This window comes from Augochlora pura, chromosome 2, assembly GCF_028453695.1.
Source record: "Augochlora pura isolate Apur16 chromosome 2, APUR_v2.2.1, whole genome shotgun sequence".
Taxonomy (NCBI): Eukaryota; Metazoa; Arthropoda; class Insecta; order Hymenoptera; family Halictidae; genus Augochlora; species Augochlora pura.
Window position 1 is genome coordinate 12,381,437 of NC_135773.1, and position 27,261 is coordinate 12,408,697.

At 41.6% G+C, this 27,261-nt stretch overlaps 1 protein-coding gene across 8 annotated transcripts in view; it reads left to right on the plus strand.

Moving 5' to 3' along the window:
* The window catches only part of Unc-13 (protein unc13 homolog), a 544,965-nt gene that overhangs the window by 90,667 nt on the left and 427,037 nt on the right, over positions 1-27,261 (plus strand). For all 8 annotated transcript variants that reach the window (XM_078193392.1, XM_078193412.1, XM_078193401.1 and 5 more), the window contains one exon: positions 20,888-21,011. In XM_078193392.1, coding sequence (XP_078049518.1) covers positions 20,888-21,011 — 124 coding nt within the window. The remainder of the gene's footprint in view (positions 1-20,887; positions 21,012-27,261) is intronic.

The following is a 27,261-nucleotide window of genomic DNA, read 5'->3' on the forward strand; positions in this document are numbered from 1 at the left end:
GAGGAAGAAGTAAGAAGTGGAAGGAAGAGGTAGAAGACAGGTTTGGTAGATGGTGAAGTATCACGTAGACGTCGCCGACGATGAAAATAACGAAGAGACCGCGGTCGACGGAAACGGTCGCCGAAGGAGGACGCGGGCAGGACAAACACGGCAGAGAACGAGAGTAACCAGCGAACGCGAGCGGAGAGAAGTAAAAGCTGAGGAATGAAGTGAGCCGAGAGCCGGGGAGCCGAGGCCAGGTTGGTTTTCCTGTTGCGAGGACAATCTGGGTCAAGCCTGGCTTAAAATATTCATAAAGCTGCACGCGAGATCCACGTACGACCGGTTCGATTCACATTAGAAATGCGCTGACTGGGGTATGTCAAGTAACTCTAGAGGGATGACGATGAGACACCGGGCGCTGATTCGTCCTTATGTGTGCCGGTGATTCGCGGTGACTGGTGTTCGCGCACACCCACTCGCCTCTGACAGAGGCTTGACAAAGCTCTTACCGACACCCCGCCGCCGTCACCGCCGCTGCCGCCGCCGCCACCTCCATTTTCCTGTCCCGCTCGCGATCACGGCCTGCCATTTCTGGCTGTTTCGGGACTGCACACGTCCCGGCCACGACCAAATCCTTGATTCCGCTCCCCCCTCCCCCGCCGCCCGGCCGAAGAAAGCCGCGTCGGTAACGGGGGATTTCGCCGCGCGGAACGTGTCACGTCCCGGAAATGAAAATTCAACCGCGGCTGGCATCCGCTGGCTAAAGAAATTCCGGCCGTCGCAGTCGCGGCCGCCCCTCCGACCCCTGACCTCGTCCACGTCGCCCCGAAATATTTCCCTGGGCACCTGGAACAATGTCTTTCTGCTCGCGCGGACCGCGTACCGCTTCTCAAATTTCTTGCGATGAATTCGGCTGCGCATTGTCAACTAGACGCACACCATACGTGGTAAAAATCGTTTATGCTCAACTTAATTTTGTATTTTATACGACACTTAAACATTCCCTACGTGTTGAAACTTTGAGAGTATTTTGTTTAGTCAAATTAAAACTGAAGAGTTAAGTTGAATAACAGAAATTACTTTCACGACATTTTTATATATTTTCTTAGGATCTGCAGATTTCTTCCAGTTTTCTATGACATTATCATCTGCCATATAAATTACGGAGGTGTAAAAAATATATTTACTAAATTTTCAATATAGTTTTAGATAGAAATATTTAAAAAACGTGACTCTTTTATTTTTCTGCTGTTTCAAGTATTTGCAGAATTCAAAAAAGCGTGCTTTACTCATTCTATCATTCAAGAAAAATTCACGTCAGTCATTCCAGTTTTAAAAATGTTATACCGTTTTCAAAACTGCGTCAATCCTTTTTTATTGACTCTATACCTATCGCGCGCATTTATAAAACCCTAACTTCGAATACGTAAATGATTACCTTGCAGGAGGACTTGTTTACTATCTTGTACCCTTCGACGTCTTGTTTTCACACTGCCAGTATAAAAATAGGAAATTCCAGTCGATAACAGTCTAAATAATAAAACGTGCTCGAAAAAGCAAAGCTGCGGTCCTAGAATCAGAGCGATTCGCAAGAACGTTATTGTCATTTCGATCGGGTGCTGGAAGACACGTTTCGGAAGAACGTGGGGGGAGGGGGGGGGGGGAGCGGTCCGGAGGCCACCTTTAATTTTCTAAATGCACGTTATCGTGAAGTTTCCCGAATCATCCGCGGACCGTCTATACGAGAAAGCGTTTCGAGTGTCTTTCAGAGGGAGCTGGCCCGTTCCCGGCTCCAAGGGTATTCCGTTTCAAGAAATCTCTAGCTGTAAGTATACGCGCTCGGCTTTGTAATGGATATCGAATAGAAAATCCGCCGCGCGGATATCGAACGGCCGGGCGACGAACAAAAACCGGTGGCGAACCGTCGGTATCCACGAAAAGGACGGCCGTTCAATGCTCGAGCACCGCGGTAATTGAAATTATTACCGAATAAGGAGCCGGCTAATTATGCGCGGCTGACCTACTGCAATAGCAAAAGTAATGCCCGAGGAGTGATTCGATAAGGAGATCGATCTTCCCGGAGGTTCGAGTTTTCGTCGAAGGAGATTACTTTTCGGAATTTGCATTTTCATTAACGGCTTAAATCGCGCTCAAGAGTGCTCCGTCAACAATGTCTCCTTCCCTATCTCTTGGGAGAAGGACTCGCCGTTGCGAAAAGATATTCGGCCGCGCTTCGTCACTCGATCGACGAATAGCGTTAAACGTCTGCACAAATCGTCGAACGATCAGCTAACAAAAGACAGGGTACTAATTGTCAGAAACTTTAGCAAGTTTGACGAACGATAAAAAACGAGATCAGAGGAATTTGTTTCACAGGTAGTATTTTTATAAAAACGCTAAAGATTGGCGCACTTGTGAAACGCGTGAAAATAGCTGTTTTATAGCAGCAGGAGTTTTGTTATATTTGTTTCCTTACTTACGTTCTTACCACTGATATATTGCTTCCGACTAGGACGGTAAAAACCCTGGCATTGATATATTTCGATTTATTTTCTACCAGATAGCGATGCCCGCATTGCAAACCCGGCTTAACTTTCCATTTAATAGACTGTGTATGCGTATGTATACATAGAACTAAGTTCGTGTTTTCTATACAGTTTTTCTCCGATATCTCCGTGCTAAATGCTCGAGCATTATTTGTTATTTTGCTAGAAGATTATTCCGACATCAGACCTGAAGCAAATAAAGAGGAATTGCTTTTTCGAACCGTTAGGGCGGCGTCCCTCGTTAAGCAGCTGCGACGAGCACCTGCAAAGTCACGAAACGGCTCGATCGGCACCCCTTTCGCTCTGTTCCCGTTTAGCCCACCTCGCTTCGGTGATTCCGCGAGAAAAGGCGGGGACCGGCCGGCCCTAAATCGTTCCTCTAATCCTCGAGGAATCACGCCGGCCGAGTTGTCAGGGTGAATGGAGTTATCAAGCGGTTCGTTTCTGCCGGATTTTCATTTGTAGCCGACGGACAGGGCTTCGGTTACCTGTTTGCTCGTCACCGGGGGGCTCGCGTGCCGTCGCCCGCGCGAATTGTTGACTCGAGAAATTGATGAACGAGGGCCGCCGAGCCGTCCGGCATCGTTCCCTTCTTTTCCTTTTGTCCGGCGCTGCCCGCTTCCACGATCCGCCCGTGACGTCGAGGACCGCGCCGGGACCGCGACGCGTATTTGATCGGCGAATCGCGGTCGATCTTGACCCATCTATCTTTGGCAACGTCGATCCCGCCGCGCCCCGGAGTGACAGGTGTTTAAACAATTAAGCGGACGGGTCTGTTTGTCTTAATGGGCCGGCAAACTCGTTACTGTCACCGCGTGACCGATGGCAGTGGCGTCGAGGGCTTTAGTCAACGATTCCGCTCCGAAAGAAATCTGCTTTCTTCTGCGGTATTTTCGGACGTTCAGCACACGTTTCTGAACTCGGACATTTATTGTCCAAGCTTCTGAATAATAAACTCAAATGTGTTTTCTTTTCTGTATATACTTACATTTTTATTACTCTTTTAGTAAATTTTTTTATATTGTCTTACTATTTTTCAGATGAAATGAATCGTAGAGAAACTTTATTAATTATTTGATGATGAATTCGCTTTATAATTTATTTTATTAGCTCCGATTGAGAACTCTGTTTCGAATACTTCGAAGACAATATCATTGTTATCGAGAGACTTTGATTTATACGCCGTCGGTAAAGTTATCGTTCGTCGGCGGAAAAATCGCCCAGAGCGAATGGAACAATATAAACCGTGCCGCGGTCTTATTATTTACACGCGGACGACTAATTGGATCGCGACGAATCAGATTGGCGTGCAATTTTTAATTTGTCGCTCGATTAATGGTACGCGTTGTCGCTCGTCCCTCGATAATTTGCATTTTGCGTCAACCTCCGACGAAATAATGCCTGCACGCAAGGAGAAACGGCGTTGCACATGTCAGACGGGATCGTCGGTCTTGTCGTCTGTAACAAATGTGCCTGTAAGTAGATGCAGGCCTGCAAACGTCAGACGTAGGAGCGTGTGTCTTCGGATGCACGTGATGAATATACACACGTATTCCACTTAAATAGCCGACCGGTATCCTCGTAACACTATATTTACGGCGACGCAATTTCCACCCTAGGGGTTACTAACTGATTATTCACTGACAAGAGCTCTCTACTTCCTTCGGATGTTTTATTTCTAGCCGGCACCGACCAATATTGGCCGTCATCCCCGCATTATTGGCGTGGGGTGTGGTAAACCTTGGTCGATTTATTCCATCGCGCCTTCAACCAATCATTTAGTCAAAAAAATTCTGTCCTGCTTGACTGTAGACACTATTGTATCAATTACCGAATACTAAGATTTATTAAAGTAATATTATATTCGACCTAATAGTAATGTGACCTGAAAAAATTAAGTTGGAGATTTTAATCTCAAAATGTAAAGTTCATCGAAAGCTCTAACATATAATTGTTTTTTAACGTTTTAACTAACAGTAAGAATTATAGTGACTGTTTTGTTCGTAGCCATAATTGAATTCTATTTTGGTCACTTAGAGGAGCTATCGTTAAAGGGAATTTAGTTCAGCAGCTCACTTTCAATTTTATGTGTTTATGATAAAATATTATGTAATTTAAAATAATAGCACGACCTAATAGATTTTAGAATATCGACAGATTATTTTCAAGACGATAAAATTATTAAACGAAGTATTCGGCTTCTATTTCCTGTAATGAAAAATATATTATTTCAGGCATTCGTAATACCAAACGAAGGCATTAATAATTTATCTAGAAATTAAGCAAACGTTGCATAATACTTTCTCTGCAGAAGCAATAAAAATTAAATTAGTTTAATCACTGTATGTTTTAACCGCAAGCTGCTTAATATACTAACTGTGCAAAAAAATTCGCGATATAATCGTAGAGGTTATGTCTTGTACGATATTAAGTCGAACCGTTACAATGTAACTTTTCATATCAGATTTCGCATATTAGAGGGTCGAATTTGAATTTTCATTAGCCGAGTGCGAACGATTATGCAAATGCACGCTTTAGAAGACTAATCGATGAGAATTATACTGTCTCCAGACGTTTTGTAGCCGAACGAATTTGCCTATGGTTGGACTTGAGCCAGGTTTTACGCGCGGTAGATATTAATGTAGGATTTCAGGAGAAAAGGAGGAATTAGGAAGAAGAGGAAACAATTGATCTTCGCTTTTAGAATCGTACGCGGAATACGTATTCGAATTTAATGATGTCCCTCGAGATCAATCAAGTAGTTATTTTTAAAAATCATTAGCAGTTTTCTGAAGTCTTCTGATTGAAGATGCAGTGACCTCTTCGTCTTCTACAGTGTTTCTGATTGAACGCACTGTGAAATTATAATAATTATATCATATATATAAAGTCATAAATATTATAAAGCTCTTTTAATTTATCGCAGGAATTTTACAACATTTTCTGCAACTCGTTTAACCATAGTAATTTATGTAGCAAACAGAATGTATACGTCTTCTACTGCGGTTCCAGATTTTGGTCAGCTCTTAAAGGGTTAACCAAATCCCTGCAGCTAACGCGACAGAACGCGATCCGTCGATGAGTCGAACCGACGCAAACGCGCGAGTTCGAAAGCAAAACCCAGGGACACGATTTACCCCGTTTGTCACCGTAGAATGCCCCTCGCGGGTAGTAGGGAACGGCTGCATTAATGCACTCGAACGAGGCTTCTTGAAAGGAGACGGAAATCGTCGCATTCGTTGGCCTTGCGCGGCGAATCCGCGCCCGCTCTCGTAATCATTTCTAGGCTGGTGGAGTGTCATTGTGTCGTCGGTCGCTTAATTGCGGGGGCGTCTTGTCCCGCTCGCGAGTATCCGGCAGCGTCGCCCCTCCGCCGTCACTGTAATTCTCTTTTTGTCCCGGCTCCCTCGCGAATCTTTGCGCCGGCACGACGACAACGAGCTGCTCGCAAAGAAAAAAAAAGAAGGAAGGAGAAGGGAGGAAGAGGGAAGATACAAGAGCGACGCGAAGAGGATGGGACGCGATGGAAGCGGAACGACATTAAGAACCGTGTCGGTCGCGGTGCTCGCGTCTATGAAAATCCACCCTGTGGAAAACATACTTGTACTGTTTGCGGTACGGCTGATTTTTCTTCCTATCCCTTTATCTCATCCCCCGCTCTTCGCGATCTCTCGCGTCTACTTGCCGCAACCGCTTCGCGATCTCTTGTCGTTTTGTATCTAATACCGTGGCCTGACGGGGCTACGCTTCAAGCAAAGCTTCGCCGGCGCTTTACTTTCTCGAATGGCACTGCACGGTGTTTACCATGCGATGTTATAGTTGACAATTGCATGTACTGGAGAAATATTTGTTCGGCAACTTGTTCAGGGAATTGTACCCGATGCATCAATGGACTTTAGGAACACTTCTCCGAGTAAATGTAAATTTTGGTATACATATCATATCAATCATGTAATTCGCGATGATTGCTTCTGCAAAATGCTTTTACTATTTTCGCACCTATTAGAAGCAACGTGGACGCGATTTATCGTTTTAACGCAACAAATTGCTACGTCGAGAATGCATTACCGTGACATTTCCATACTGCGAGCAGCGAGAGTCAAGATAGACGTGTGGGTGTCCGAGACAAATTATAAAGTGTAGGCGTCGGGGATGTTTTAGCTTGTGAGGTCATTTTAATCCTTCTGTACCGTGTCGTGTCAATTCCTGTTTAGATTACGGAGTTTCCCAGGAACACCCACTAAGCGACCGTATCTCAATTAGAGTTCGCGTGATTTTAGATCAGCGATTGCCCACTTAATGTCAATCCCTATCGCGTTGATTTCCAGCGAAACTGCGTCGGTATTAACGAGAAGGTCAGGCGGATAAGCAGTGCAACGTAGGAGAGTCAATCTTCAGGAAAATACGATAAATTTACTTATATAGGATGTTCTAAAAGTCATCCCCAGTCAAGATGTGATGCATTCTTTAGGTTATACAAAGTCACCTTTTCCTTGGCACAAATGCAATCCATGACTTCGTTGACGAGTTATTTACGCGGATTACATTTACGCTAAGGGAGAAGTTACTTCAAATGACCTAAACAACCCCCCAATTTTCCGATTATATATGACTTTTGGGACACCCTGTAGTTTCCCGAATCTTTCGAATAATATATCCATTTCGTAGGATCCGCGCATCGTCGAGCATCAATTGGAACCAATTAATAAATGCGCGTCAACAGTGTCAAAGAAATATTTGCATCCGACATGAGTCTTTTAATTAGCTTCCAATTGTTATACATGTAGATCAATGGAAACCAGTTGAAAGTTGCATCGGTACGTCAACGCGGCGCGCACACGGTCGTTTGATTCCGGGTTGACATTGAACCGACGATGCAATCTCGCGATTATTTCGAACGATTGTACCATCATATGGGCCAGATAATACGGATATCCGCATTATTGGACCGACGTGGATATTTGTGCAGTACGAATAAACGGATCCGGGACTTGTTTGCATTCGTTCGCGTCATATTTCATGAGGCTTACTCGTTAGGGACGACCGATTTCGCTCGGCGCCTCTTCGCCCGCTTATTAGAACGGATTGCATTTTGCCCGGCCGTACCCGTACGCGGTATAATTTTTCATAAATCTACGCGTTACCATAAATTCTCTGATAACGTCGACGCGATATTTCCAGCGACGATCATAAACAGAGGTTTAACACGATCCCGTATCGCGATGCACACGATTCTTCGCGAATACTTGAACGGATTTATTTAACTCCTTCAAGCATGGAATTTGATAAAATCGACACTGCGATGTTGCATTCTGTTAACGAAGTTGCCAAGTATCGAATGTAAATCGTTTCTGCTTCGGGTAATTCACAGTTTTCGAAGTGGTATGAAAAATGCATACGTGCTGTGCATATTTAGGTATTAAAAATGTTTTCGGTCCTCGCAGCGGCATAAAAAATATCCGAGTATGCATATGCAGGCATTAAACATGTAGGATACATTTAACTCTACTATGTTTCAAAGAGTTAAAAAGCAAACTCCTGCGTACGGTGTACACGAATGCGACAGCACATTTTATATAATAAAACTTACCAAGCGTCCTATATTTGTACCAATTATTTTGAGAACTTTTCAATGCACAATTTCTGTAAATATGTTCGATACACCGATTGAATGTTGTAGATAGCGCCCGAACGATCCTTTCCATCGCTTTACACGATACGGTGAATAATCGTATTTCCTTTAACAATATTAGCCTACGTTGTATCATTGAACTTTTGCCTCGGAAATCGACGTGCTACGATATCCAGCGGCTCCGTTTTTCTAGCTAATAGCTTCGCTACAAACATCGCAGTAAGTGTCACTCAATCGCACAGAGACGGTACTAATTGGAGCCGTCACGGAACAACCAGTACCTTTTACCGTTTTAGGTACGCCGTTAAATCGACTTTTATTATCGGGCAGAAATGCGTGAAATAGATATTTTCAAAATACACACGGGGGCTTGTTCTCCTCTGTATTTTCCTTTGTGCCGGCGATTTCCAACCGCGTAAAAAGAGAGCCCGACGAACGAACCGTGCAAATCGACGGAAGAGCGTATAGGGTGTCAAAGAACTAACGACCATCTGCGCCAGCGGAAAAAGAACCGAACGAAGTTGTCTAAAACTGTGCTACCGAGGCTTTATACAAAGTAAGAGTTTTTTATACTGATTGCGAGGAATAGAGTGTCGCTACAGTTTCGTATTTCGCCTGTTCATTTGCATTATGAATGCATAAAATCCGCGGCCCACCCGCAACGGCGGAACGCAACGTCTTTCCTCTTTAAACAATTTTAACAAGTCGTACGTAATGTAGAAAAATATTCTCGGGTTCTAATTTCTTTAGAAATTACCGGTGACCTACTCGTTTGTTGAACAATGCATCAATTCCGCGGTATAGTCGTCAACGTTATTTTGTTCTAAATTTTCTTTTGAACGCAACGTTTTACAGAAATTAAGATAGGAGCAGATTATGCAAATTTTCGTTTCCATACATCCTTATAAAAATATTATAATTCAAGAAAAATTGTCTTCGATTCAAAGAGAGTGAAAAGTAAAGAGAAAACAAAGCTGCTGTTAGAGCTTATTAATTTACGCATTTAACCCTTTGCACTCGAGTGGTGACTCTGAGGCACCACTAAAATTATTCCACTACATTGCAAAATAATTTTTGTAACAACAAGGTTTAGATTTAAAATATTGTCAAGCGGTAAAACTGTTGGTAGGAGTCGCAAGAATAAATTTTCTATGCATAAAAATTTATTTTGTTAAATAGAGTGGAAATACCACGAACCAGAAAAATTAATTCAGATTTACATTTAATATGGACTCCGAGTGCAAAGGGTTAATGCATTTGAATGGTCTGTAAATGCCACAACCGCGAACAAATCGGCATTCTAATAATGATTTATTTGCCGTACATCCTGCACAAGTTTGATTCGGTCCCACGAGCGGGCGCACGGGGACAGGGCAAACAGGAAAGGAGAAAATTCAAGGGGTTCCGCGTTGTTTCGGCCGCGTACGGGCGTAGACGTTAAGGGAGGGGACGGGCAACAGGCAACGGTGGCCGATAAATTGAAGAAAACTTGTTTCCTGCGCAGCGAAAGCTCGTTGAGAAATCATATTTTTCTCGACGTCGGATGAAAGTACATATTGGTTTCGTAAGTGGGCGAGATCGATCGACGCCGGTCGGTTTTCCCGGCGATATGCACCGGTAGGCAGAGTTGCGTCTCCCTCGTGGCACCCGTAACCCCCACCCCCCCTTCCCGACCCCGATCTCCCACCACGCGGACTCTTATTCCTTCCCATGCGATCGCCGGGGATAATTGGGATCGGTTGCGCGGGGCAGATTGAAACCGGAAAGGGATGCTGGAGGCCAGCGTGACGCACGACGCGACGGTCCCCGTCGCCGCTAACCTAATTCGCATCACCTCGATACCCAGCCATAATCGCGTAGAATTAAGTGGGACGGGTTTTCGTTTCGCGCCTCCCCGTCCTTCGGTTTTCCCTCCGCCGCGCCGCGCCGCGCCGGGGGGGAATGTCGGTCATTCCCGGTGATCACCGGTCGGAAACGAACTTGCGACTTTATTAGGTTGGCGATGAATAAATGCCCCGTTTGGAATATCACCAGACCAGGCCGTGCCACTTCGACGCGCTATTCTTGAGCGTCTTTAATGGTCTTTCTCTTGGCGATGAAGATCGGATTTCCGCAGCTTCCCGCTGCATCTTAATGGGCTCCATATTTCGCCGCGTTGCACAAAGTATTGAAATTCGAAGCGCAATGCTCGAGACGGTTTTCGCGTTCGGATGATTTTTCTGGAGTTGACGACGACAGTTGTAATGTCGCGCCTGTTTTATGGAATATCCCGGCTACAGTGTCATCGCAGATATACTTTATTTTATCTTCGTGTCTTGTTTACGGCGATAAATGCGAAAGACGTTTCTATTACCAACAATAAATGACGCTGTGGAGGATTGGCGTGGTAAAAAATGTATTGAAAACGTTGGAAACGTTCCACTACACTCTTTATTATATTAGGCGCGGATCTGTGACGGTGGAGGTCTCGCTGTGTTGTTACGTGTCGAACTCGAAAAAGGAAGAAGTAATAAGGATTTGAACAATGATCGTACATCGCTTATATACGGGTCGTTAAACCGATTATATCAATACAGTGTGCCATCGGCCGTCCTAACACAGGGAACCTTTTTTGTGTATCCTTGTGCGCGTCTAAACAGACCGCGCTAAACGGAGCCTAGCAGCAGCGTACAAAAACTCCTTCGCAGTACGTTGACCTCACAACCGTTAAAATCAGGCACGCCGCAACGCAATCGTCTAAAAAGCGTACGGCCGGTTTTAGTGTCGCAGATATTCATAAAGTATATTTATAACACACTGTGCTCGTTATTTTAAATGTCTCTCGTATATTGGTTTCAGATAAGTTTATGGTGACACCAGTCTAAAAGTTTTAAATCATATTTGAAAGATAAACTTGGCCTCTAACTACTATCTCAGCTTGATGAGTTTTATTTAGAAAAATTATGTTCAAATTATATGCGATAATCTGGAATACATGTATGTATAGGTTAATCTGATTCAGTCTAGGTTAGATCCAGGTGAGATCTAGGTTAAATCTAGACTAGGTAAATATGATAATCATGTGCCTTGTAACAGATAGATACAATTTAATAGTTTGCATAGTATCAAGCTGATGACACTGCAATTAAAAAGTATGGGACAACCAGTTGATTAATAGTCTGACTGTGAGACATCACACGTTTATGTTATTTGCTAATTTATAGTTTTATAAAGTCGACAAAACTTTTAATACAAAATGCCTACGAAAAAGATAACTTATGCTTACTTTCCTGTCTCACAAATTCGTCCTTAAAATTATAAATTATAATAAACATCCAGAACGAACTGAGTAGGTCAGAACCATAACGATGCAAGTCACATTTTCCAAAATTTTGACTTAATGTCTTAAAATGTAACTTATATATACCAAACTGTTAAAAAGAACAATAAAATAAATTTAAATGTTTCTACGAATTAACTTAATTCTAAATCATCTTAACGACAAATTTAGCCTGTACATTTTAAGTTAGTAAACGATAACACTACTAATAAGTAGATTCTCAGTATGAGGAAGAATGTGACTTACACCACTGACTCTGACTCCCAACCCCGTCACTTGATCGCTACACAGGTTAAATGCGCATCTGTAAACGCAATACGCAACGAAGCGTACACGCAACAATGCAGCTTCGCGCAACGGTGCTCTTAAACACGCGGAGGAATTGCCGCGTTTTCTAAATAAATCCGTGAGAACGTGATTTCGCTCGAATTAAATCCGTCGAACGTTTCGCGTGACGAGCGCGATTCACAGTCGCGCAGCTCCCGGCCGAAAGTCGTCGTCGTCGCCGGGAAAGGGACGGGTCCCGGGAAGACGTTCTCTGATTAGCGCGCCTCAGACAATTCCCCTTTAGTCTCCCGTAATGGATTTCGCTGCTCTTCATTTTCGACCGGAGGCTCGAGCAACGTTTTCATCCGCTCGTCTTTCTCGCGTCCAATTTAGAAAATTAAATTCTACGTCGCGGCCGGGTTCGGATGCGAGAAAAATCGATAGCGACGAGAGCCTCTCTGTTTTTCTGCTTCCCCTATCGGGACGGACACGACTCCGCCGTCGTTTCGCCGGTCAATAGACGTTAATGGGGGGTGGTTAGGGTCGGGGCAATTGTTAGCGAGAGATTCTCTGTTTTCTTACCAATTTCCGCGTCCCCCTCCCCCCTCCCGTCCGACAGAAAGTTGGCGGAAGCAAAAATTCCGTAATTGGGGATAACTCCCCGAGCAATAATAATAATCCCGAATTGGGCTGCCCCTGGCGCGGGACGGTACCCCCTCCCCGGTTCGGCCATTTTCGTCTCCGTTTCGCGATGCAACTTTATTGCGTGCGGTTCCGCAAAATAATTCCCCGAGGCGTGTCGTGTTCGATGGAATTACACGCGAATCGTTATTAATATACGCTGTTGCCAGCGGAAACGGAACATGTGTGTAACGATGATATCTAGTTCCATATGTAGTCGCGGCAATAATTGTGAGTTATATCCTATAGGAAAAAGTTGAATTCGATTGTTACAGTTGGTGGCATTCGACTCTTTTTTATTCAGTTACGTATTATGCGATTTATATTTATGGGAGTAATTAATTACAGTAATCACTCGTATTTGTTGCTCAGAATTATTGAAGAAGGAGTAAGTGCAAAATATTATTCCAGAATTATGTACGAGGATCATTAACGAATTTCGGAAGTAATCACAAATGAATTCTGCCTACTGGATTAATCAATTAATCATCTATCATTTATGACAAATATGAAAAGATAAAATATAAAACACTTAAAATATTTCAAAAATCAACATGTACAGTCTTGGAATGCCAATGAAGTTGAAAATGCTGACAATCGACGCAAAAGTCACGCTGTTGCGTAATATTTCGCTACCCAAGGTTTATTCAAAACAGTTTCGGTCTGTCGAGAGTCCAGAAAAATTTCATTGTGAGACGATCGAATATAGTCCCTCGCGTGACTGTAAGTTCAATGTGTTCGCGTGAATAGGTACACGGCAGCATGCGTTGTAAAAATGTTAAAAATCAGGTGTTTAGATCGTCCATTGATTCATATTTCGCGTATCTCGCGGCATAAAAATATGATTCGATTGTAGTCACGACAGGAGTGGTTATTTTTAGACGCGTTATTACAAACGTCATACGCGCGGTGAAATGGTAGCGCGAAAGTGTGTCACGACTTTTGCGAAAATAATTGTAGAACGCGACGATCGAGAGAGAGAGAGAGAGAGAGAGAGAGAGAGAGGGAGAGAGAGAGAGAGAGAGCGCTGTAAATGACAAGAAGAATCCCGTTGAAGGAAGAGCCGTGGGACGATATCTATTTCGCCGCGGCAAGTTAACGGGCGTTTCTCACGCCACTTTCCACGGTTTTCGTCGCAAATGAGAAGCCTTGTTGATGGCGAGCGGCAAGTGTAAGTACGCGTAAGTCTCATTATCGGGGACTCTCATTAGCAGTAGGAGCCCGGGAGTGCAAAATGACACGAGGAGAACTTTCCGTTCGGCGGCGCAGAACGACGGTCGCGCGAGCTCGCGTGACACACAAGAATTGTGCAAGCACGATAGTCTTTAATAGTCGGGACAAATACGTTTCGTTTCCTGTTTTCTTTTGTTTCGTAGAAGAACTGGGTCATCAACGTGTCCAATGTATTGTTAAACGTATACACGCGCTGCAACGAAGTGTCGGCTGACACTGCGAACGGGGCGCTATAGTCCCTTCAATTACGATAATTCGCCCGCGACCCGCTCGACGAATAACGCACAATAATTTAACAATCGCGTGGTCGCAAATATTTTCGAAGGTATGCTTGTGCATATGCAGAAGCACTTTTGTAAGATCAGAGATGAGTAAAAAGTAATCTGATTAATTAGTTATTATAGCTTGTCAGTTGTTATAGCTAAGTTATAATACTTGAGATCAAGAAGCCACAACTCATTTCTAATAATTTATTATTGAATAGCTCACGTTTTAAAAGGATTTTTAATCAAAATTGTGTAATAATATATATAACGCGTTTATCTGTGTAAACTCAATTTTGTTTTAAAGTGTGAAATTGTCGTTAATTTACATTACATGGCTGGGCGAAGGTTAATCTTGTGAAATTTTTGTGGTTCATGGTTCACGAGGTGATTTCTTCCGAATAAGTTGAGTGTTACCCAAAGACCCCGAGCGATCTTTAAATATGGGAATAGCTTGTAGAAAAACAAGATGGCCGCTGCGCGCAAAAATCGAAATTAACGGCAACAAAGGTTTCGCTCGAGCGTGATTGATTCGATCGTTCAGCCGTCATCAAGCGTTTAAGCCGCAAATCCGCTGGAGCTTGAGGTTGCGCTTTTTTTCGGAACAGCCAAATATATGGAGGTTTTACAGCGCCACCGAATCCAATCGGGCAATCCATTGAATTTTTCACGGTCCTGTAATCACACATAGCGAACCATTTAATTTGATAGCGATCGCGCACCGATTGCGGTTAATTTTAATCATTTGTTCGCGTTTCAACGTTAGCCTGATGCCGACGACTAATTGCCATTACGGAAGAGCGGTTCGATTCGACGCGGTGCGTTCCATTGAAGTATTCGAGAATTGACATCGACAATGATTTCACTTCTCTTTCGCGCGAAGTATTTTTCTGTTTGCTATAAAACGAAATGATGTACGAAACGACGTAGCAGTTAACCTTTATTAATCGAATAAAATAAAACAAATGACGCCGGGATTGAACAATGAAAACATTTTTAAAGAAATAAGAATTCTGCGTCGAATATAATAATATAATTTATGTACAGCGATTCATGCGGAAAATAATTAAATTGTGTATATTTATGCGTTCGTGTCGCAAGCTTATAGTAACGTGTAATTAAACGAGCGTATTAACAAAAATAAATTTCGTTACTATTCTATATTCAGCGCGAGGAGTTTCCTAGTTAAAGTCTACAATTTTATTTTTCCTCGGAGTTTTATAAAATATTTAATAAAAACGAAGAGTTGACCGAGTCGCGCAGCGCAGAACACGAAATCGCAATTCTAACGAGAACCGTGATATTAAACAGCCAAATCAAGTTAGTAGAAAACATTTAAGTGCCCAAAGCGAATTTAAAATGTAAGCTTGATTCGCCGGCGGGGAAATTTAATTACTCCGTATTATACTAATTGATTCCTTTGTTAGGTCGGAATGATTTCGCTGGGACATCTGAATGGGATGTTACGTAACACGTTGAAATGCCGCGTTGCATAACCGAGAGGAGACGTTGTTCGTTAGTTCGTGTAAACTGTCTTAAGCAACAAATTACAGACAACGAAATCCGTCAAAGGTAGCTCCGTCCGTCAAACAAGATTTCCGAATGTATTTTCGTAGCCTCTCGCGTTTCCGACGCGCGTTTGTCGCTTCCGCTCGAGTAAAGGATGGTCGCTCGCCCGGCGCGCGAATTGTTATTTGAAACTTGCGATGCTCGATTCGGTCGGACACAATCGCCGGCGAGAATTTCATTAACAATTCAATACTTTCGCCCGGCAGCTTCCGTTCTGCTGAATTAATAGACTTAAGCGGCGACGGCGGCGGCTGTTGCTCTACTCGGATTTCGGAAAATTATTCACCGCAACCTCGTGAGAATATCGCGTGTACGACGGCCGAAAATCAACAGCGGTAGAACGCATTCTGCGCGGAGACAACAGGTGCAAGCAGGTGTCTTTATCTGCGGAAGCGCCGCGATAAATGAGCACCGACTTCGTAATAATACAATTGGGCTATGGATACACGGTTCCTCTTGCTCCCATTATATCTGCCCCGTTGCCGACGCGTTACCAGCCGCGCCTCGTGCTCGCCCACGACACAATCCCCCTCAAAGAGATTCCGTGTCGCTTAACTTTCGTTTACTTCGCCTTGCCGCAAGTGTGTCGACGGCGATATCGACGGCTTCGATCATGCCGCGGTGCGCGAAACTTTAATTCGAAACTTGCTCCTTATGCATCGCCGGAATTCATATTGGTGGAAACACGTAGATACGAATTGCGTGTATTCTAGAAAGTTACCAAATTTCCGATTTTCCATGTATTCCCGATGTTCGAACGGTTACGCGGTTTCGTTAAATCAGGACGTGCAGTGATCAATCTCTACTGATCTTAAAACTAGACGCCTATATCTTACTTATACAAGTTTATGCTCCTGATAATAATCTTATTTTATAATTATTTAGAACCCTTATCAAGCTTCACAATTTAAATTACAACGCGCAAGAAATTCCTCGCGTAAACAACGTAGTTCCAGCGCTGGTGACTAAAACCTTTTGTGCGGACTTGGAAATGCCAATTAATTTTTTGCAAGCCACGTAAACCAGTTTTGTAAGCAGCGCTTTACAGAGACGCTTCTATTTTGCAAACTATTCTACATATCTAGGCGAATAAAACTTGGTGAATTCTTTCAGATGTTGTGCTTGAAAATTGTGAGAAAAATTTTAATATAATAATTATATAATGGTGTAGGTAGATGCGAAGGTGATTCATTTTTAAAGATTGTTTCTGTAGTATATTGCTCATTAGATTGTATTAGGTTGGTGCATATGAAATGTCGGATGTTTACGTAAATATTTAAAACTGTATATCTTCTTTCAAAAGCTATTAATTTAATCAAAATATGCCCCGTTTGCTTCACTACATCCTTTTCAACAAGATATCAATACAGAAATGCCTGTCTTAAACAAATTCTGATCTTTCGAATTAATAAACTCTGATCTGGAATATTTCGGAGTGTCTTCATTTATATACTATTTAGCCCGTCGAAACTCGGGCAGATATTGAGCAGTTTTAGGACAGTGTTGTCATTACACGTTGTTCGGCTGAGGAATGTGACAGCGACCTGTCATAAATCATGTCAGGATTAAGAGAAATAGAACGAACCCTAGCATGAAAAACGTAAACACTTGAGTTTTTCTTCTCTGACGTCAGCTCTCCTACGTTGCCAGTAGGTTCGCCCTCGGCGCGTAGCTGTTCCATTACAAACCGCGCGAAGCATGTTGAGCAGATCAGCGCTTGCATTTTACCGTATTTTCGTAACTTCCCCTCTACCTCTCGGACGTTAGAGACCCTTAGCGGACGGCTGGCGGATATATCCGCCCAAGCGTGTTTACCGTTGAGGACGGCTGGCGGATATATCCGCCCAAAATACTGCGCGCTCCAATACCCGTCGTCCACAGCGACGCTCGCCCGTCGAGCGCCGCCGTACAAAGCCACTTCCACTGGAAATCTGAAATAAATCTTGTGGCTTATAATATTTCTATCTTATGCGATAAAATGCATTTTATTAGGTTGGTGCATATGAATACTATATACTATTTAGCCTGTATGGATACTATATACTATTTAGCCCGTAAAAACTGTCCTAAATGTTTAAAATAGCGAAAGTCGCTTGACGAAAGATCTATATTTTATAAAATTTTATATTTTACTTCATTTAATTTCGCAATTGTTTTGTACGACGTATGCGTAGTTTTTGTGGGCTAAACAGTATGTAAATGGAGACAGTCGGAAAAATTCCATACTACAGTTTATTGATCCAAAAATCAGAATATCTTGAAGACAGACATTTATGAATTAAACTCGCGTTGGAAAAAGTGTATTGAAACAAATGGGGCACATTTTGATTAAATTAATAGCTTTTGAAAAAAGATATGCAGTTTTATATACTCCCTTAAAAATCCGACATTTCATATGCACCAACCTAATACATTACGTTCTTATACCTTGATAATTTAGTATATTACAAGAGATACAATGATAAAATTACAACAAGGAATAATTAACAATAATTGAAAGTAGTGTAGAGAGTTCCGAGTTTTTCCCCTCGTCACAAAATAAAGTAATAAACCGAAATTACAATAAACGTGAAGAACTCGTGTATCTTATCTTGTCGGGCGTCCGTCGCGTCCCACGTGACATTATACATTAGGCCTGAGTATCTGATAATGGTCAACAGTAAAAGCAGTTCGAGTTAGATATTAGAGAATTCCAAATTATTGGTAAATATCCGCACTTAGGTGGAACACGAACGTAGAAAGTACTTAGATGTTCTGTGGGAGGCTGCATCAAAGCGGTCCAATCCCGCAGAAACCATCGATTTTAAGCATCCAATGTCGACGCAGCCTCTTAAGTTTCGGCGCAGTATAACAGCGATCGGTCGCAATTATTAGATACGGTATCCGGCGAAAAATTTCTGTAACCGACGTTTCCTCGTCGAAACCATTCTTTGCGCGGCGCGCGGGATTAATGCCAGCCGCGGACGCGCGGCGGCTCGGATTAGTAATGGCCTATGTAGCCGGCGCGGGTAAAGGCACATAACACGCGTACATAAATTCTGGAAAGGTCTCTTTCCATGCCGCCGACGTTCCGCGCCCTCAGAAAATGAGCTGCGAAGCATGGCTATCAAAGTGCACGGGCCGGCTGTTTGCAAATGGCATGCCCGTAATTAAAGCAATTCTCTTTTATTCGTAACTGCCGGCGCCGCGACTTACAACCGGAACGAACGTCGGATCGTATTTCTCGGCGGCCACGCGCGCGGAACCGGTCTCGCCGTGCTTCGTCTTAATTATTTATAGCAAGATCGCATTGACAAATTAACTGCGACAAGACACCGCGAGAGCCGACCGGGCTCGCCGGCATTTGCGGACCGCGAGGAGATGGTTCGTACTTCAAAGGATTTGCTCTCTTCTATCAGTCTCTCTTTTGATGCCTTGGGGCGATGCTGATTTACTGTGGCTGTATTATTTCTTGTTCGCAGAATGGAAATTTAGCTTGTTGTGCAAATACGATATTTAACACCATTAGATGTATAAATGAATAATTAAATTTCTCTGAGTGGTTAGAAAATTGGAAATAACACCAGTTTCCCCACCATTATTGAATTTGTCAGGAGTCTAAGTATTAACCCTTTGCACTCGAATGGTGACTCTCAGGCACCACTGATATTGTTCTTTCACCTTTTAAAATAATTTTTCTAGCTTCAATGTTTAATTTTAGAAAAATTGTTAAATATGGCACTGTTAGTATGAATCACGAAAATTAATTTGGTATATAAAAAATACGGTTCGTCGCTTAAAATGAAAATGTTATAAGACAGAAAAATTATTTTAAAGTTAGAGCTAAAATGGCTTCGAGTGCAGAGGATTAACCTTAAGTAATTTATATAAGGCAAAATTAATATGTTTTTCAATAATTTAACATATACAGTCTCACGATAACTTATCAAATTAGATTAAATTCTAATTAGAATACTTAGGAATTCTGATTAGGATAATCACACGGTATATTTTTGCTATCGACTGCGCACAGTTACCAATGAATCAATCTCTGCCAATCGCTCCAAAACATCATTTGTATAACAGAGGACAGGTATGCTTTGAGCGGACCCCGTCGTATTGACAATTACGATAATTTATTCATGGCGTTGTTTAAGCGATAGCAAGTAAGATATTGTTTCCGGATCGATTGATATTCGCCGACCAGCATCGGGGCGCATACCGATTCGCCGGTTGAAACGAGGATTAGAATTTAGATGGAACATTAGCGGGATTCAGCGCGGTCGTAATGCCTCGAGTACCAAACCGGCGTTCTCTATATTATATGCACGTCTCGTATTGTATTAAACGCGTTAACGCGAATCACTAATCCGGAGAGGAACACGGCTGACGATCCAGCCGCGCGGAAGCGCGCGCAAGTTTTCTGCCGCATATACCCGGCATGCATTGTTGTACAGACGGTTTGGTAACGGTGACGACCGCTGAAATTGTAGCTTCGCAGTGCCATGAAAGTTTTCATTAAATCCGATCGAAGAGCCGCGGCTTAGGGAAATTGAATTCTCTGTGTCACAGTGTGAGACGTCTTCGAGGATAAAGAGAAGAATTGAATTGATATTTACTGCTCCGGTAAATGATGTGAATAATTGGTCATTTTTCATAGACTTTATCGTCTTGACAGATATTCATTTTACAACTTCGTTTATATAATTTTAATTTTGACAATGTCAAGTGGACTGAACTCTGTTCCTTTTATAGGGACTCCTATTAAACGAAAGAAAAATTGTAGACAGAGATAGACTCCTATAAATCTCATAATTATGGGGTATAATTAAACACATAATAAAAATGTGTTCAACAGTATAATCAATAGATAATTTGCAAATCACTATTCAAGATAAAAATTCATTTAGATTCGTAGACTTTTAATCAACTTACATCAAAGACAGATTTTCTCCTAATAACTTCAGTAAGTTTGTAATATTTTACATTCAAATAACGTCTCCATATTTTTCTGTTTCGCCTATTTACGTTTCCTGTAAGCGCATAAACTCCGCAATCTAGTTGTCAATGATACGAGAAAGTTCTTGACTATCGAAGGGAAGGGCGTGACGATCAACAAATTATTCCGCAAACGTTCGCTTCTCCCAGTGACCGGTATACGGTTGAACCGCAGGCAGCGTGAATATTTATTCGCGTAGTTCCGGGGAGGTAATTTCATGCGAAATATTTCGGGCCCAACAATAAGTCGGAATTGAGTACACGGCGAGCTTGATTACGCGAAATTTGCCTCTCCTTGTGTTTAATCCGTCCAATTAGTCCGTAATGGGACGGGCGCGGTTTCGCTCTCCCTCCCTCTCCCCTCCCCATCCCGGAACTTCTTGTTACTAATGTTTTGCTGTTCTGATTTTCGTTTCAGGAGGGCTCCGGACAATGGGTCAGCCTCGGTCTGGAGCTCGAGATGAGAGGCGCCGAGATCATCGGCACAAAAAAGCCAACCGGGCACTCGCTTCTCATAGACTGCCGTTTGGAGCTTCCCTTCGGTAAGTCGGCAGAAAATTTCCCTTATTCGATCGGTAGACCGGCGCGGTGAAGCATGATTGTCGAATGTAAGCGTATATACGATCGCGACAAACCTGTGTGTACCCGCATCGTAAATGGTGAATGAATAGAAATAATTTACGGTCACGCTGAAATGCGAGAAACTGGTCGTCGCTGAACGAAAAACCATGATTCTCGTTCGACAATCCACTTATTCGTTTTGTAAACTTTTTATTAGGTCGGACGAGAGACCGGCCATTTAGATGAATTTATTTCCAACGAATTAAATGATGCGAACCTTTTTGTTACTTGGTCGGATGTGATCCGGTATTACAAATGTTTGTTGTATATTATATTTAATGGTGCTTGTAGATTAACTTTCTGATTAAATGAACGAAATATGTAGCTCATACGATTGCCTGAAAATTAAAAATCAAAAATGGTATTTAGATGACTCGATGAGCAATCTTATATGAATTAAAAATTTGTTTTCGTAATTTTGGTCAATTTTATGCAAAATGCATTCCAACAAATCATCGATGTCGTCTATAATAGAAGCTTACAACCACGTCTAACTACAGTACCAAATACCATTTAGTTCTACATCATTTAGATTCGTTGTAAAATATTTCTAAAATTGACCTATCCTTGTGTGACTTCATAAAAAGGCGTTCTCAAAAGTTATATAGACGATAGGAATAAATACCCGCGTAAAATTTGCGGAACAAAGTAAATTGTCATTGGATGATACACTGAAACGGGAACTTTTCCCATTATCTTCCTGTGAAAATGATTGTCCGCGTAGCGTATTATTCGGTATAATGGATTGCTGATAGTACACGATGAAAAACAAAGATGCGATATTCCGAGCCACTATCGGGGCTCTCTTATTACCACGGTATCGATTCGGTATTTATTATTTCAATCAGAAGGCGCCGCGCGAGAAACAGTTGAATCAACTCGCAGGAATCGAATATTGCTCGTAAATGCGAAACGCTCGTCAAGATGGCGTTCTGCAATTCAAATCGGAGTGTGAATGAATTGCCTTTCATGGGATCGCCGTGTATTGATCGAGAGCGATGTTTTAAGACTGGAATTTCGTTTTCGTGTGCCGAGCCGTTTAATCAACTGAATGGATAATATCATCCTACATTAAATAGAAAAACGAATGGATAATCTTTTCTTTAAATCGGACGTATTCAACGACGAAAATCAACGCGTCCTTTTGATCGGACGCTTCGAATTCATTGACAAATGACGCGTTCGCGCTTTATTTCCGATTTTAGTACTTCGCCGACGTCATATTTCATTACCTTGATTGCGCAGAGTGCTTCGTTAATGGTCGCGACTTCGCAAATTAATACAACAGAGTGAAACAATTAAAACGTTTATTTGATATCGACAAGCATTTATTGTTCGCTATGAATTTTCGTGTTACATGCTCTCGCGTTGTTATATACATTATATAAACTGAATTTCGTCCGGAAACTGTATCCCATGAAATTTTACCATCAGACTTTATAGACGATACAATTTTTATGCGTTTATTTGATTGACACAATAATTTCATCGCGATGTCTGATCATAATTCTGCGATTAATAGGAGCAGATGATAAACCGAAATTATTTCTATTCATTTATCCATCCCCCCCTGAAAAAGACCCTTAACGAACCGTGATCATGGTGCACGCAATGAGCGCCATGCTTTCCACACGAATTTAACTAACGCTGACGCGGAACAAGTAGACGGCTCTTTACTGTGCGAGATATCTGAGAGCGTGAAGCGATTGCCAAAAGCGTTACAAGTGACTCACAAACTAAACCGGTGCCGTTAATCATCGACGGTTCAACTTCGTCCAACACGTGAATCTACAGGTCTTAATATTGATTAAATAGACCGTGCGATGATCAAAGATTTAATGAACGTTCCAGCCGTGGACGATGCTGATCTAACTATACAGGGTGTCTCACTTTAAACAATCTTCTAATTTTTTAACAATCTTTCAAATTTTAAATAATTAGAAATTATTTCTTTAAACATTCTTGATGTTGTTGGCAAAGATCCTGTTCGGTTTAAGGAAAGATGTTTCACTATAGACACAGACCTTACTTACATTACTTGTTTTTTCATAAATTATATTTATTCATTTAATTGTAGGTAGTATATACTCTCCTTGTACAATTGTTGGTTATATTCATTCCTTTGGTTCAACTATATACAATCTTTTCTATTCGCATTACTTGTATCTGACAAGACATAATCTGTTCTACTTGTCTGATCATACGTAGTCTATTCTCCTTGCCTGAGCATATGCAACGTATTCTACTGACCTGATCACACATTATTAGGTTTATTTCTCTTACTTCGTACACAATTCTCTTATTTCGTACACAATTTACTCCACTTGTTTCATATACACAATTTACTCTACTTATTTGATATACACAATTTATTCTACTTATCTTATTGTGCGAAATGTGATTTACGTGTCATACCATACATCATTTAAGTTTATTTGTTTAATTTTCGGTCATCTATACTTTACCTGTTCATCTATATCTACTTATTCTACTGTCTCATTCGACATGTTATCCTTGTTATCCAACTACAAATTGTACTTATTGTACTTATACGATCGTTGGTCACTCCTATTCGACTTGTCTGACCATATACTATCAATTATACTTGCCTGTCATAAGCTATTTCTATTATACTAATCTGACTGGTATTTTACGTCGTTATTGTAATGCACTCACATTACACTATCCAATAAATATCCAATCGAATAAAAATGTATCTGGATAAAAATTTCTCCGATTTTATTCATATATAATAATTTATACGAATACAAATTTATTCGTACAGTAATTCATACGGAAAATAATCGATTTTAATAAAAATTATACAATATAAAATGTTTCCATATTTAATCGATTTGTATTTTTCATATTATTTTCACGGGTATAAAGGAAGGCATCGGCAATTTTACAATTCAATTAAACTGATCCTGAATGTATTCGTATAAATATATTCTTATACAATTAGATAAAAACAGAACTATTCAACAATTATTCATATTATTAATACAATAATTCGAATGAAGAATTATTCGAATAAATAGATAAAACAATGTATGACTAACGACGAATAATTACTCACATAAAATATTCGACTAAATAGAAAGCATTCGTATAACAATTATCTTAGATAAAGATTTATTCGCAACACTTGGCTGGTTCCATACCGTCAATCTTTATCCTATCCGAGTAGCACGGCCGCGATTAAAATGGAACCGCGGCGCGGGTAGGAAGGAAGTATAGCTCGAGCCTCGATCATCAGGTATCAGACGCAGCAGAGTCTACGAGATCACGTCGTCGTCGGTGTTAAATCGCTGGAAGAAAGAGGTAGACAAAGGTTAAACGGGGAAAAGGGAATGCGGTTGCACGACGACGACGACGACGACGACGGCGACGACGGCGACGACGGCGAAGTTGGAACGGGGCATGCGTCGCCGCGGTGAATCCAAGGGGGTCGAGTGAAATTGCCTGGCAGTAACCAGGGCCACTCGTGTAATCGAGGCGATAATGAAATGCCAGTAGATCGTGGCTCGGTTCTCTGTGATCGACGTAGATCCACTCGAGAAAAAAATGAAGACAGAACGGTTCGCCGTCCCTGCGCCTCCGCTACTTCGTTCGAGTGGTTCGAACTTTTAATTGAGTACGTCTAGAAACTTGTCGAGGCTTTGGCATGGCGCCTGTCCTGTTCTACGACCCTGTATTTCGTGCTACAGAAAATAGCGCAAATACAAGGCGGGTCTACGCTGGCCTGTCTGCTGCGGGCTGCAACTATGTTTCCACTGCGGACGAAAATATATATTGCGCGCGGAACAGTTTTACGCGGTATTTATTTAAGACCGTCGCACGGTTTCGTATTTTCGTGACATTGGTTCAACATCGAAGCGCAAACATTTTAAATCTGTTCTAAAAACCTCTCCATTTTATATCTGTTTCGAATAAAAAGATACTGCAGATTTTGCATCTCTAACACGTGCCAGAAAGTTTGCCACATTTCTTGACATTTAGAATGAACTGTGAATAAACTCGCGGGGAAGGGAACCTTTCCTCAAAGATTTCTCGAATCTCGTTCCCGGTTCTCAACACCTGCCACGATTCTAAGTATGGGTAATCATAGATGATCGTCTTTCGGCACAGTCAGAATTCTTAACCGGACTGAAAAATAGCTTTACATTCGGAGCATTCGCTGATTTATTGACGAGGCTGTACGTGCTCGAAGGAGTACTTCGTGCTTCGGAGTACGTATTCCGACGCCCCCGGTAGGGGAGAGAGAGCGCCGGGCAGAGACGCCGCCTGGAAGAAGCTCGAATGGGTTTCGAAGAAAATAGAAGTATCCGTGAAGTTCTGCTCCCGTCGTTTCTCTCGCGACTCTCGTAACAATCCAACCTAGCGCCCCGCTCGCTGAAAAATTAACGTAAAAAGGAAGCGGTTCCGGCTGCTCGCTTTTTCACTTTCCGCGTTTTCCCGCTTTATCCGCAACATTAAATCAGCTGTCGCTGGGAATTCGAGCGCCACCATTTTGTTACGTGCGCGTCAATTTTTCAAGGCGGCGTCATTGAATCTTGGCTTCGAGCGCGATCCATATATATCGGCGAAACAGAAATCCGAGGATCCGTGTATCTTCTGTTTATTGCTCGTTGTTACATTTTTATCATACCAAAAATCTTTAGAAAAATCAGGATCGTTTTTTGATTAATTTTTGCAGATGTCTGTACGAATCGCTGTGAATTTTTGTGTTCTTCAGTAGAAGATATCTGTCAGAAATATGTTATAAATAATTAGGCAAAGTAGAAGAATATCTTTTATAATTTATTAAATAAGTATAATGATGAAGCAAGCGTAAAAAGAGAGGTAATATTTTAATTATACAGCGTAGATTACATAATCCTCAGATGGAATGATATTTTAAGAATAGAGTAGAATTTCGGTAAATAAAATTATTTCATAAATGGGGAGGGTAAAAGTAAAATATGTTATTTAACTAATCGCATGCGTTACTGTCTTTTATTTTATTCTTTTTGAGACTACTATGATAGGAAGTGATCGAACATTTTTGAACGGCAGCGAACGCAATTATAAAAAGGAATGTTCGAAATGGTCGCGGATAACTGAACAATGATACTTTAGCTGTTTCAGACAGCATTCAATAGTCCATTTAAAACAATGAAACCACTAAACCTCGAATGAAACGATCCGATATCCTCTGAAATCGTTTTAATGAATAAGTCTCCAAAGTTTCGGCCATGAAAAAGTCGGTATTCTTGAATTGGTTTCCATGAAAATTACGACACAGTTACGACAGCCATTGCAAATGAAGCAATGTCAGTTTTTACCAAGTTGGAGGCAATTTCGATATATAATTGTAAACACTTTTGACCTTTTATTGTAACTTCATTCAAACAGCTAATTTGTATGTATCGTGCCTGTGACTGGAAAGATACGAAAGTATGATGGTTATTTTTAGAAGTTATTTAATCAATATTTTTCTCTCATATTCTTGTTTTTAAAATATCTGAAACTAGCAATTTGACATTGATAATCTATAATATAATACTTCTATTAATGATATGGTATTGTTAAGATCTAAAATTGAAAAAAATACATCTGCTTATATGAATATATATTATATCAAATTTTTGCGATACATAAGTAAATTAATAGTAACAATTACAGCGCAGACTTTATGCATTTGAGACAAAAATACGTACCTACTATTTAAAACAGCTGCAAGACTTCAATTATTACAGAAAAAGAAATTCCTTAATGGCTCCTATTACGTATAACAAATTCTATAGACTTTGATTACTCATAAAAATCTGCAGTTCGCTAATAACAATAAAACTCTTCCAAGCGTTGAAATAATCATATAATATTAACTGTGAATTAAAAATATCCAGATAAAGGGTTCACAAGTGCCACATCCAAAGTATTCGATGAAAATCAAGTGTTACGCAGCTTTTATCAAGATCGTGACAATGTTCATAAGTATATTTTCGTCATGCTATACGGGACTCGATTCAACGTCGTTCTCCTCCGCTCTCTCGTTCCTTACGTCGCAACTTTCCTAATCCCGTACGATCGATGTGGGAGCAACGGTTGACTTTCGTGTCGCGGAAGAATGGCATCGCCGTAAACACTCGCGTGAACGCGTCAATCTGTTCCGTTGATCAGCCGTAC